Source organism: Aureococcus anophagefferens (genome assembly GCF_000186865.1).
Source record: "Aureococcus anophagefferens unplaced genomic scaffold AURANscaffold_6, whole genome shotgun sequence".
Classification (NCBI taxonomy): domain Eukaryota; class Pelagophyceae; order Pelagomonadales; family Pelagomonadaceae; genus Aureococcus; species Aureococcus anophagefferens.
Window position 1 is genome coordinate 2,422,064 of NW_008705566.1, and position 10,287 is coordinate 2,432,350.

The window sequence follows — 10,287 nt, forward strand, 5'->3', positions numbered from 1 at the left end:
CTCGGCGCGCACAAGCTCTCGTCGCCTGCGCCAGCATCGCGCGCGACTGCTGCGTGCACCTGGTGAACGTCGGCTGCGACGATGCTGCTGCGCCTGCTGCTGGTCGCTGGCGCGGCGCTGACGGCGCACGCCGACGACGCCTACGCCATCCTCGGCGTGCCGCGCGGCGCCTCGACGGCGGAGATCAAGGCCGCGTATCGCAAGGCCGCGCTGAGATACCACCCCGACAAGGGCGGCGACCCGGACATGTTCGTCAAGGTCGCGCAGGCCTTCGAGGACGTCGGCGATCCCGCGGCGCGGCGGCGCTACGACGCCGGCGGCGGCCGCGCGCCCGCGCGGCGCGGCGGCGCTACGACGCCCTTCCGCGCGCGCGAGATGTTCCGCGAGAGCTTCGGCGACGAGCTCTGGCGGTCCTGGGAGCCCGGCGCGACGGTCACGGGGTCGCTGCGCCGCGACGGCGAGCGCGTCGACGTCACGATCAACCCGGACGGCAGCGTCGACGAGCGCACGACGGCGGCGCGCCAGGGGGGGAGGTCGACCTACTCCAAGGTGACGCGCACGGGCCCCGACGGCCGGTCGTCGTCGTCCGTGTCCATCAGCCTCGACGGGTCCCTCGGCGAGGCGTTCGCCGCGGCCGTCGTCCCCGACTGGCTCGCGCGGCTCCCCGGCGCGGGCGCGCTCGTCGTCCTCGCCGCGACCTGGACGCCGAGCCTCCTCTGCCTGAGCTTCTGCTGGCGCTGCTGCCTCAAGCCCAAGAGCCACGACGCGTAACTTAATTTTTCTCATCTCCGGAGGTAGCGCTGCGCGGCCTTGGCGACCGTCGGCGTCAGGGCCGCGGTGAGGGGCACCTTGATGGGCACGAAGAGCTTGGCGATGAGGAGCGCGGAGACGAAGGTCGAGCCGCGCGTCATCTTCGGCGACGGGTTGTCGTCGTCGTCGAGGAGCTCGACGGACCGCATCCACGGCTTGACGTCGACGCCCGCGGCCGCGGCCTTGTCGACGACGCCGAGGACGAGGGGCGTCGCGTCGTAGCCCGCGCTCAGCGTCGCGTAGATCGTCGTGAAGAAGGTCGTCGTGACGACCGTGTAGGTGCCCAGCGCCGCCGGGCCGTACTTGCTCGCGAGCGCCTTGAGGCTCATGGCTCGTTCTCCGCGCGCGCGCGAGCGGTGCGCGGCGTGTGCGACGCGCGCAGCGAAAGTGGCGAGCGCGTGCGTGCGGGTCGGCGCGACGGCGGCGACGGTCGACTATTGCCACACGAGCCGCGCGCCAATGTTGTAGTTCGATTTACCTGCAAGCCACCTCCGGTCCCCTTCGACCACTCAATGGTAGCCCGAAACTGAGCCGGCGACGCTGCCCCGACGCGACCATGGTCGGCTACTACAAGGTGAAAGCGAAGAAGGGCCTGCTCGTGCGCGAGGGCGCGGCCCTGGACACGCCGGAGGTGACGACCCTCGACAATGGGCTGCGCATCACCTGCGAGGAGGAGGCGACCGTCGACGGCAAGGTGCGCCTGCGGCTGACGTCGCCCGTCCGCGGCTGGGCGTCGAAGAAGCTCATGGACTTTGAGTGCAAGCTCGGCGCGCGGCCGACGGGCGCGACGCCGTGGCTCCGCAAACTCGCCGCGCCGGACAAGGCCGAGAAGCGGATCGTCTTCTTCAACTGGACGGGCAACCGCGGCGGCTACGGGAGTTCGCACAACTTCAAGGACTGGCCCAAGGGCCTGGCCGGCTTCGAGTGCTACGAGGTGCAGATGACGGGCCGCGGCGCGCGCATGAAGGAGAAGCTCCGCGCGGAGCCCGCGCCGCTCTTCGACGACGTCGCCGCGGCCCTCGACGACGCCCTCGCCGGCGGCCCGCCCTGCGTCTTCCTCGGCTTCTCCTTCGGCGCCATCGTCGCCGCCGAGGTCGGGAGCCGCCTCAAAGCCGCGCCGCTGCGCCTCGTCGTCGCCGTGTCGTGCGAGGGGCCGGCGTTCCCGGGCCGGTCCGCGACGAAGATGGCCGCGCTCGGCGACGACGCGTTCGAGGCGCTGCTGCGCGAGAAGAAGGGCACGGAGTTCATCCTCAACGGCGGCGAGGCCATGAAGAAGATGTACCTGCCCGTCGTCAAGGCCGACGTCGCGCTCGAGGAGGCCTACGCGCCGCCGGCCGCGCCGCTCCTCGCGTGCCCCGTGCTCGCGTACGTCGGCAAGAAGCCGGGCAAGGACCACGAGAAGACGACGGTGTCCGAGGCCGACGCGGCGCTCTGGGACGGCGCGACGACCGCGGGGGCCAAGGTCCACGCCTTCGAGGACGACTGGTACGTGCTGCTCCACGAAGCCGACGTCACCAAGATCATCGCGGACGTGGCGACCTTCGACTACGCCGCGGCGCCGGCGGCCGCGGCCGCGAGCTACAGCGACTTCGCCGTGGCGCCCCTCGGCGGCGGCGGCGCGGTGACGCTGTCGACCTACGCGGCGAGGGCCCATTTGATCTTCAACTCGGCGTCCAAGTGCGGCATGACGCCGCAGCTCGGTGGCTTTCAGGCGCTCCAGGCCAAGTTCGGCGACCGGCTCCAGGTCCTGGCCTTCCCCTGCGACCAGTTCAAGCAGGAGCCGGGCTCGCCCGCGGAGATCGCGGCGTTCTACGCGGACAAGTTCGGCGTCACGTTCCCCCTCTTCGCCAAGGGCGACGTCAACGGCCCGGACGCGCACCCGCTCTTCGCCTTCCTGAAGGAGGCGACCAAGGACCAGGCCGCGCCCGTGCCGCCGTGGAACAACAAGGGGCAGGCGGCGACGGACGTCATGTGGAACTTCACGAAGTGGCTCGTCGTCGACGGCACGCCGACGAAGCGCTACTCCTACGACGTCAAGCCCGAGGCCATCGAGGCCGACATCGCCGCCGCGTTGAACTAACCTAGTCGCCCTTGCAGAGCGCGACGACGTTGAAGTCGAGGCTCTCGGGGTCGCGGGCCATGAAGTCGTCGCGGATGACCTTCGCCGCGTCCTCGACGAGCGACTCCGGCGTCGTCGGCCCGTGGTCCACGGGGAACGCGCGTCCGGCGCCGTCGAGCGTGCGGCCGTCGAGCTCGAAGAGGCGGCCGCCGTGCTCGACGAAGCAGATGAAGTGGCGGTTGCCGTGGTCCTCCGTGCCCGCGCCCTCGGTCGCGCCCGCGCACGCCGTCGCGTTCGACGCCTCGTGCATGTAGGACGCCGCGACGAGCGCCGCGCCGCGGTCCGGCGCGCTCGAGCCCGCCGTCTCGGCGACGAAGCGGCCCAGGAGCGACCCGTCGTCGAGCGCGAACGCGCCCGCCGCGGCCGCGTTGCCGAGCGCGTGCATGCACGCGATGGTGCCGCACGCGTTGCCGCAGCCGTCGAGCTGCTGCGTGAAGAAGAGGCCCGCCTCCGAGTCCAGCGGCGCGCCGCGCTTGGCGCGGAGCTCCGCGCGCCGCGGCGTGCTGATCTTGTCGCAGGGGAAGAGCAGGCACAGCGCCACGCAGGGCCGCGGCACCATCATCAGGAGCTCGGGGTCCATGCCGAAGACGTCGCAGAAGCTCCAGTCCGTCGGGCAGCCGAGCTTGCGCAGGAACGGGTTGAGCACGTCCGGGTTGCTCTCGAGCGGCAGCCACGCGGGCGTCGCGGCGGCCATCGTGCACACTGTGGACAAGGCTTGTGGCGAAGTCGCCGAGCTGCTCGAGCACCTCGCGAGAGGACGCCGCGCGCCTGGGGCAGCGCGACGCCGCGGACTTCGGGGCCGTCGATCCGCTTCGGACGCGCCGTCTCCAGCGCGGCTCGGCGCTTCGACCGCGCCGGCGCGACGCGATGATGGTGCCCCCGGGCGGCGGCGTGTGCCAGGAGGTCGACCTCAAGTGCGGGCCCGCGTGCATGAACGGCGACAAGTGCACGAACTCGCGCGTCTACGTGAGCGGCCTCCCGCGGGGCTGCACGGCCGACGACGTCTCCGACATGTTCGGCGGCATCGGCGTCATCGCGCGCGAGCGGCCGACGGGGCGCGGCGTCTTCCCGGACATGATGCCGTACCGCGTCAAGTTCTACGGCAACGACGACTGCCTCGTGCAGTACGAGGACTCGCACGCGGCCCACGCGGCGCCGTCCTTCTTCGACGGCCAGGACCTCAAGGGCGCGACGCTCAAGGTCGAGATGGCGGAGAAGAAGCCGAACCAGGGCCTCCCCGCGGGCACCTACGTGCCCCCGTCCCAGGCGGGCCCGAAGGCCTACGGCGGCGGCGGCTACGGCGGCGGCGGCGGGGGCTACGGCGGCGGCGGCGGCCGCGGCGGCTACGGCGACCGCGGCGGCGGCGGCGGCGGCGGCGGCTACGGCGGCGACCGCGGCGGCGGCTACGGCGGCGACCGGGCCGGCGGCTACGGCCGCGACGACCGGGGCGGCGGCGGCGGCTACGGCCGCGACGACCGGGGCGGCGGCCGCGACGACCGCCGGGACTACGACCGCCGGGACCGCGACCGCGACCGCCGGGACCGCGACCGCCGCGACGACTACGACCGCCGCGACCGCCGAGACGACCGCCGCGGCCGGTCGCGCTCCCGCGACCGCCGCTACTGAGCCGGCGGCGCGTCGCGCGCGGCGGTCCCGTCGGCGGCGGCGGCCGCGCGTCGTCCCCAGTGTCGCGGGGAGCGACGAAGCGCGGGGAGCTAAGAATGGCCGCATATGTGGAGCTCCAGAGGGGGGACATGTATGTTGGGGGCACGGGTACGCGCGGCTAGCCCAGCGCGCGTCCTCGAGCTCACGTGTCGAGCGGCTCGCCCCGCGCCGGTAGCCTGCCGGTGCTAAAATTTGGGTGCACTTCATATAGAAAATAGTTATATTATTGAAAAATTAAAACCAGTCGGACTTTCCAGCGATTTCATTGGTCGGACGGCGCTCGAGCAAGGCCGAGCTCGAACGCGTCGAGCAGCCCGTGCCGGCAGTTGATGGAGGGCGGCGCCGCGGCGCCCGTGGGGCCCGCCGCGCCAATGCAGCCCCCGGCCCTCGCGGTCGACTCCGTCCTGCGGGCCGCGGCGACGGACGTGGATCGCGAAGCGTATGATCGCGCGGTCGGGGCCGGCGTCGACGGGATGCTGGTCCTCGGCACGGTCGTGCGCCTCCCGACAAGCGCCGCCGTCGGCGCGGTCCGCTGGAACTGCATCGGGCTGCGGTCCGTGTCCTTGGTGGTCGCGAAGGGCTGCGTCGCCGCCGCTCATACTAACTAGCGGACGGAACGAGAACCGTTTAAGACGAAGCTATGGTTCGAGCGTCTTTATCAGCCCCCGACCACGCGATAATGCGGAATCATGCAACGATCCCAGTAGCTTCGAGCTCCGCTAGTGTGAGCCTGACGCACGTGCGCAGACGCGAAGTGCTGCCGGTCGCGTGGTGACTCGAACCGTCCTTCGAGGGCTGGGATGGGGCGCGTTTGATCCCCCCGACCCCATATGTCTATCGACCTCTCGCAGCATCGGAGATCGTATATCACCATCCCCAGTCAATTCCCTTCAGTAGGGCTGGGTTGGTCGGTCGTCGTCGTCGTCGTCGCCGCCGCCGCCGCCGCCGCCGCCGCCGCCGCCGCCGCCGCCGCCGCCGCCGCCGTCGTCGTCACGCGCGCGTGGAAATTCGAACCCACAATCAAGGGCAGCGGACGTCCGGAGATAGCATTTCAATTCCACCCGGGAAGGGCGAATTCGTACATAAACCACACGAAACGACCGTCGACCGAGGGGCTGCCCCGTTCGACGTGAAGGTGTCCACCTCAGCCATGCGGAGCGCGTCCCACAGCGGGCCCCACACACGGCGAGGACTGCGCGGGCACCGGTGATGCGCGATCGCCGCGCCGCGGCGCCGCGTGCGCTCGAGGAGTGAGTCCTGCCACCGAATGACGGCGGGCAGCCTCGCCGCAGCGAGGCGGGCGCGAGCCGATCGGCGACTCTGGTTTTTATAACTTAACCATTTTCTATATGTTGCCAACTCCCGGGCACTGGGGCTGCCGAAGGGCTGGGCGTGGACGGCCGCACCCGCCATGGAGTCGGTCAACTCCGAGGACTCGAGCGTGGACAGCCGGAGCATCGTCGTCGAGGCGCCCGTGGCGCCCTTCGTCCAGCAGCTTTTTAAGATGGTGAACACGGGCACGCTCATCCAGTGGAGCGAGGACGGCGAGGCCATCGAGGTGCCGGACCCGGGGCGCTTCGCGGCGGAGATCTGCCCCCTCTACTTCCGCCACAAGAACTGGAACTCCTTCGCGCGCATGATGAACATGTACCAGTTCACGAAGCTCAGCAACGAGGGCAAGTCGAAGCGCGCGCGGTTCTCGCACGCGCACTTCCGGCGCGGCGGCTACGACGTCCTGTGGAAGATCACGCGCCAGAAGACGACGGCGGCGCCGCGGAAGAAGGCCAAGCCCCCGGCGCCGGGGCCCGAGCTCCCCGCGCCCGGGGGCACGCCGGGCGCGGCGCCGCCGACGGCCGAGGCGTGGCGCCGCGCCAAGGGCGACGTGCTCGCGTGGCTCGACTCGGCGCCGGCGACGCGCGACTTCTCGCCCGCGGACCTCGCGCGGGCGCGGGACCTCGTCGCGTCCGAGACCGTGGGGCCCGACATGTCCGCGTGGGTCAAGCGCGCCATCGCGCTGGACCGCCGCGTCTGCGAGCTCGAGACGGAGAACGCGATGCTGCGCAACCTGCGCACGCTCAAGATTCCCCGGGGCGCGTCGGGCGCCCTGGGCGAGGAGGGCCGCTTCCTCGAGAAGGAGCTCTCCGAGGACACGAAGCGGTTCCTCGTCGACGAGCTCTCGCCTTCCGGCTTCGCGGCCGCGGACCGCGCGCTCTTCTCCGGCGACGTGCCCCGGTCCCGCAAGCGCGACGCGCCCGCCGGGCCCCGCCGGAGCGAGAGCTCGTCGTCCGTCGGCGAGGACGTCCTCGCGTCCATGTCCGACATCTTCACGAACATCAACGCGAGCTTCGACTGCCGCGCGGGCGGCATCATGGCCTGCGGCAGCACCGACGCCATCCCGGACATCGCCGACGACGAGGGCATGGACGAGGTCATCGACGGCGAGCCCCGCGGCGCCCCGGCCTACGGCTGGTGCGGCGCGGCCTAGGCGCCGCGGCGCCGCGCCGTCCTCTTCGCGCGTCTCAATTAAGTCCCCCTTCCTTCTCGCATGCTGGGCGGTGCCGAGTCGAGAACGTCCGCTCACTTGAAGACGAGTGCGATCGCGCGTTCAATCGCGTGGTAAATTTAAATCGCGCGCGATCCAGGTAACTTCGAGTGTGCCTTCAAGGTGCCTTTCTGCTTCTGAGCCCGCAACGACGGCAGCCCCATCAACCGCGAGCCGTCCGCGACGATGGAGCCTCTCCCGCGCGCGCGCCGCCTCTACCTTGCACGCTTCTTCGTGCTCGGCGGCTGCATCCTCGGCCTGGTCTGCGCCTCGACGCTGTTCCGGCCGGCCGCCGTCGAGCCGACGCTGCTCCTCGGCGAAGGCGGGCCGCAGGGGCTCACGCACGGCGTCGTGCGCGGCAGCCATGGCTACGAGGTCGTCCTGCTCGAGGACGCGGACGACGACGCGCTGCTGGCCTCCGGAGGCTACAGCGCCGGCGCGTCGCACGCGTCGGGCTTCGGCGTATTGAAGGTCGAGGCCGCGGCCGGCGGCGCCGACGGCTTCTACGCGGCCGGGTTTCTCGAGGGCGCGGCGCGGCGTCCCGCGCCACCCGCCTGCGGCTTGCTCCTTGGACCGAGCGCGCAGCGCTTGGCCGGGGGTCCGCGGGCTGGTGGTCCCGCGCGCGCGTGTCGTTCCCGACGTCGTTCGTAGGCTACCTCACGCACCGCGAGATCGTCGCGCACGCCATCAACGCGCGCTGCGAGATCGCGTGCGAGGGCCGCGTGCCGCCGCGCGTCGCCGCGTTCCTCCGGGAGCAGGAGGCCTGGACGGCGGCGACCGTGGCTGAGCGCGCGGCGTCGGACCCGCTCTGGCGGCACGTGCGCGACGTGCGCGACCAGTTCGAGGGCGTCGTCGACGGCGTGGACGCGGCGGTGCGCGCGGACGCGTCGGGCGCGTTCGGCCCGGGCGGCGAGCTGTCCTGGGCGCCCTTCGCGGAGATGCTCCACCCCGAGGACCTCCGCGCGTTCGGCGGCGCCGGCGACGACGCGGCCAAGAGCGCGCTGCGCATGGCCGTGCGCCTCGTCAACTCCATCGGCGAGCTCATCGACGTCGTGCCCGCGGTGCTCCACCCCGGCGAGCGCGAGGACATGTCGGGGACGCCGGCGACGCCGAAGGAGCGGGCCGAGGCCGACTCGGAGGCGCTCGCGAACTCGGGCCGCTGCACGGTGCTCATCACCGTCGCCGACGACCTCGGCGACATCTTCTTCTCGCACGCGACCTGGTGCGTCGCTCGCCGGGGAAACGTTCGCGACGGCGTCACGCGCCGCCTCCCAGGTTCCACTACGCCATGATGAACCGCATCTACAAGCACTACTCGCTGCCGGGCGTGCCCGGCGCGTCGCAGTCCTTCTCGTCCTACCCGGGCACGCTGAGCTCCTTCGACGACTTCTACCTGATCAAGGAGACGTCGCTCGTGATCCTGCAGACGACGAACGGTGGGTGTTCAGCGGCGCCGGCTCGCGCGATCCCGCGGACGCGTAGGCATCTACAACGCGTCGCTCTACGGCGCCGTGCGGCCCCAGAGCCTGCCGTCGTGGCAGCGCGTGCGCGCGGCGAACGCGCTCGCGGCCACGGGCCCGGCCTGGGCCTCGATCGTCGGCCGCGAGAACAGTGGCACCTACAACAACCAGTGGGGGCGCCGGCGTCGTCGTTCTCTCTCCGCCGGTTTTACCGGCGCGCGCAGGTACATGATCCTGGACCTCAAGCTCTTCGAGCCCGGCAACGCGCTCCCCGACGGCCTCCTCTACGTCGTCGAGCAGATCCCGGGCACGATGGTCTCCGGCGACGCGACGGCGGAGCTCGAGCGGGGCTACTTCCCGAGCTACAACGTGCCCTACTTCGAGGAGATCTACGACAAGAGCGGCTACCCGACGCTCGACGCGCGGCGCGGCCGGAAGCGCGGCTCGGCGTCCTGTGGCCGCGACGAGTTTCGAGAGATTTGGGGTGGGAAAACAACGAAAAAATCGTTACCGTCGTGCTCGGTAGGCGCGGCTCGGAGTACCAGCTCGCGCCGCGCGCGAACATCCTGCGCCGGGACTTCCCCAAAGCCAAGAGCCTCGCGGGCATGCGCCGGGTCATGCGCGCGAACGGCTACGGCCGGGGCGACCCCTTCGCGACGGACCCCTGGGCCGCGGTCTGCGCGCGCGGCGACCTGCACCCGACGAAGGCGTCCCTGGCGGGGTGCCAGGACGCCAAGGTCGGCTCCGCGTCCCTCTTCCGCGAGAATCGCGGCGCCTGGGTCGTCCTCGGGCCCACGGACGACGGCCAGCCCGCCTTCAGCTGGAAGGGCATCGAGCAGCTCGACTTCTCCAACGCGACGGGCTCGACGCAGTCCGAGGCCATCAACGCGGCCCAGACCGCGACGCGCCTCATGTCCGGCTCGCCGTCCCACCTCCTCCAGCCGGACACGTTCGACTTCGCCTACGAGCTCATCGCGCCCTAGGGCGTGGTCGTAAGGAACTGAAAGCGGCGTCCGTGGCGGCGCATGTTACGCCGTCTAGATCTCGAGCGACAATCACGTCAACTTGTACTGCAATATGGGATCGCGTGTCCGATTACAGATCCCTCTCTTGCTACGCGCCAACCGAACTTCGTCCTTCGTCGGGCGCATAACTAAAATAACAATGGGCTTCTCCAAAGCTCTCACCCTTTCGCTCCTCACCATCGCGTCGGCCTTCAAGGCTCCCGCGAAACAGTGCATCTGCGGGGGCGGAGGATGCCCTGCCTGCCTCGGTGGCCTCTCGACCCTCCAGGCCACGGCGACGCCGCTCATGGACGTCGCGAGCGCGGACATGTGCGAGTGCGGCGGCATGGGGTGCCCGTCCTGCGGCGGCGGCCTCATGCTCGCCGCAAAGCCCGACATTTGCGAGTGCGGCGGGCTCGGGTGCCCGTCGTGCGGCGGCGCGCTCGCGGCCCCTGTCCCCATCAAGCGGGCCAAGAAGTCGCGCCGGGTGCGCATGCCGACCTTGTAAAGCCCGACGTCGGCGCTGAAAAAGATGCGCGCCGTCCCTGGACGCGCCGCGCGACCCGCGCGCGCGGCGTTTATGTACGTAAGGCGCGCCGCGGCGCGGGGGCATTCATGTCCTCGGGGACGTCCTCCACGATCGTCGGAGAAAGATAATCCGCCGCTTACCAGAAACGGCGGCGGGCG

At 71.1% G+C, this 10,287-nt stretch overlaps 4 protein-coding genes across 4 annotated transcripts; 3 read left to right on the forward strand and 1 right to left on the reverse strand.

The window, feature by feature from the left end:
- Positions 1–2,437: 2,437 nt before the first annotated feature.
- On the forward strand, positions 2,438–2,884 carry AURANDRAFT_7667 (hypothetical protein; the record flags this gene model as incomplete). The annotated part of the gene is made up of 1 exon (XM_009037149.1): positions 2,438–2,884. A coding segment is annotated over one exon (447 nt), but the record flags the coding sequence as incomplete, so codon positions are not given.
- Positions 2,885–2,891: 7 nt separating this feature from the next.
- On the reverse strand, positions 2,892–3,623 carry AURANDRAFT_24113 (hypothetical protein; the record flags this gene model as incomplete). Its single annotated transcript, XM_009037475.1, has 1 exon — positions 2,892–3,623. One exon carries the CDS (start codon positions 3,621–3,623, stop codon positions 2,892–2,894), a length of 732 nt encoding a protein of 243 aa, XP_009035723.1.
- Positions 3,624–6,005: 2,382 nt separating this feature from the next.
- Positions 6,006–6,350, forward strand: AURANDRAFT_24664 (hypothetical protein; the record flags this gene model as incomplete). The annotated part of the gene is made up of 1 exon (XM_009037409.1): positions 6,006–6,350. A coding segment is annotated over one exon (345 nt), but the record flags the coding sequence as incomplete, so codon positions are not given.
- A 1,436-nt stretch (positions 6,351–7,786) lies between these two features.
- On the forward strand, positions 7,787–9,579 carry AURANDRAFT_24092 (hypothetical protein; the record flags this gene model as incomplete). The annotated part of the gene is made up of 6 exons (XM_009037410.1): positions 7,787–8,031; positions 8,134–8,358; positions 8,412–8,572; positions 8,619–8,766; positions 8,821–9,045; positions 9,123–9,579. Coding segments are annotated over 6 exons (1,461 nt in total), but the record flags the coding sequence as incomplete, so codon positions are not given.
- Positions 9,580–10,287: the final 708 nt, after the last annotated feature.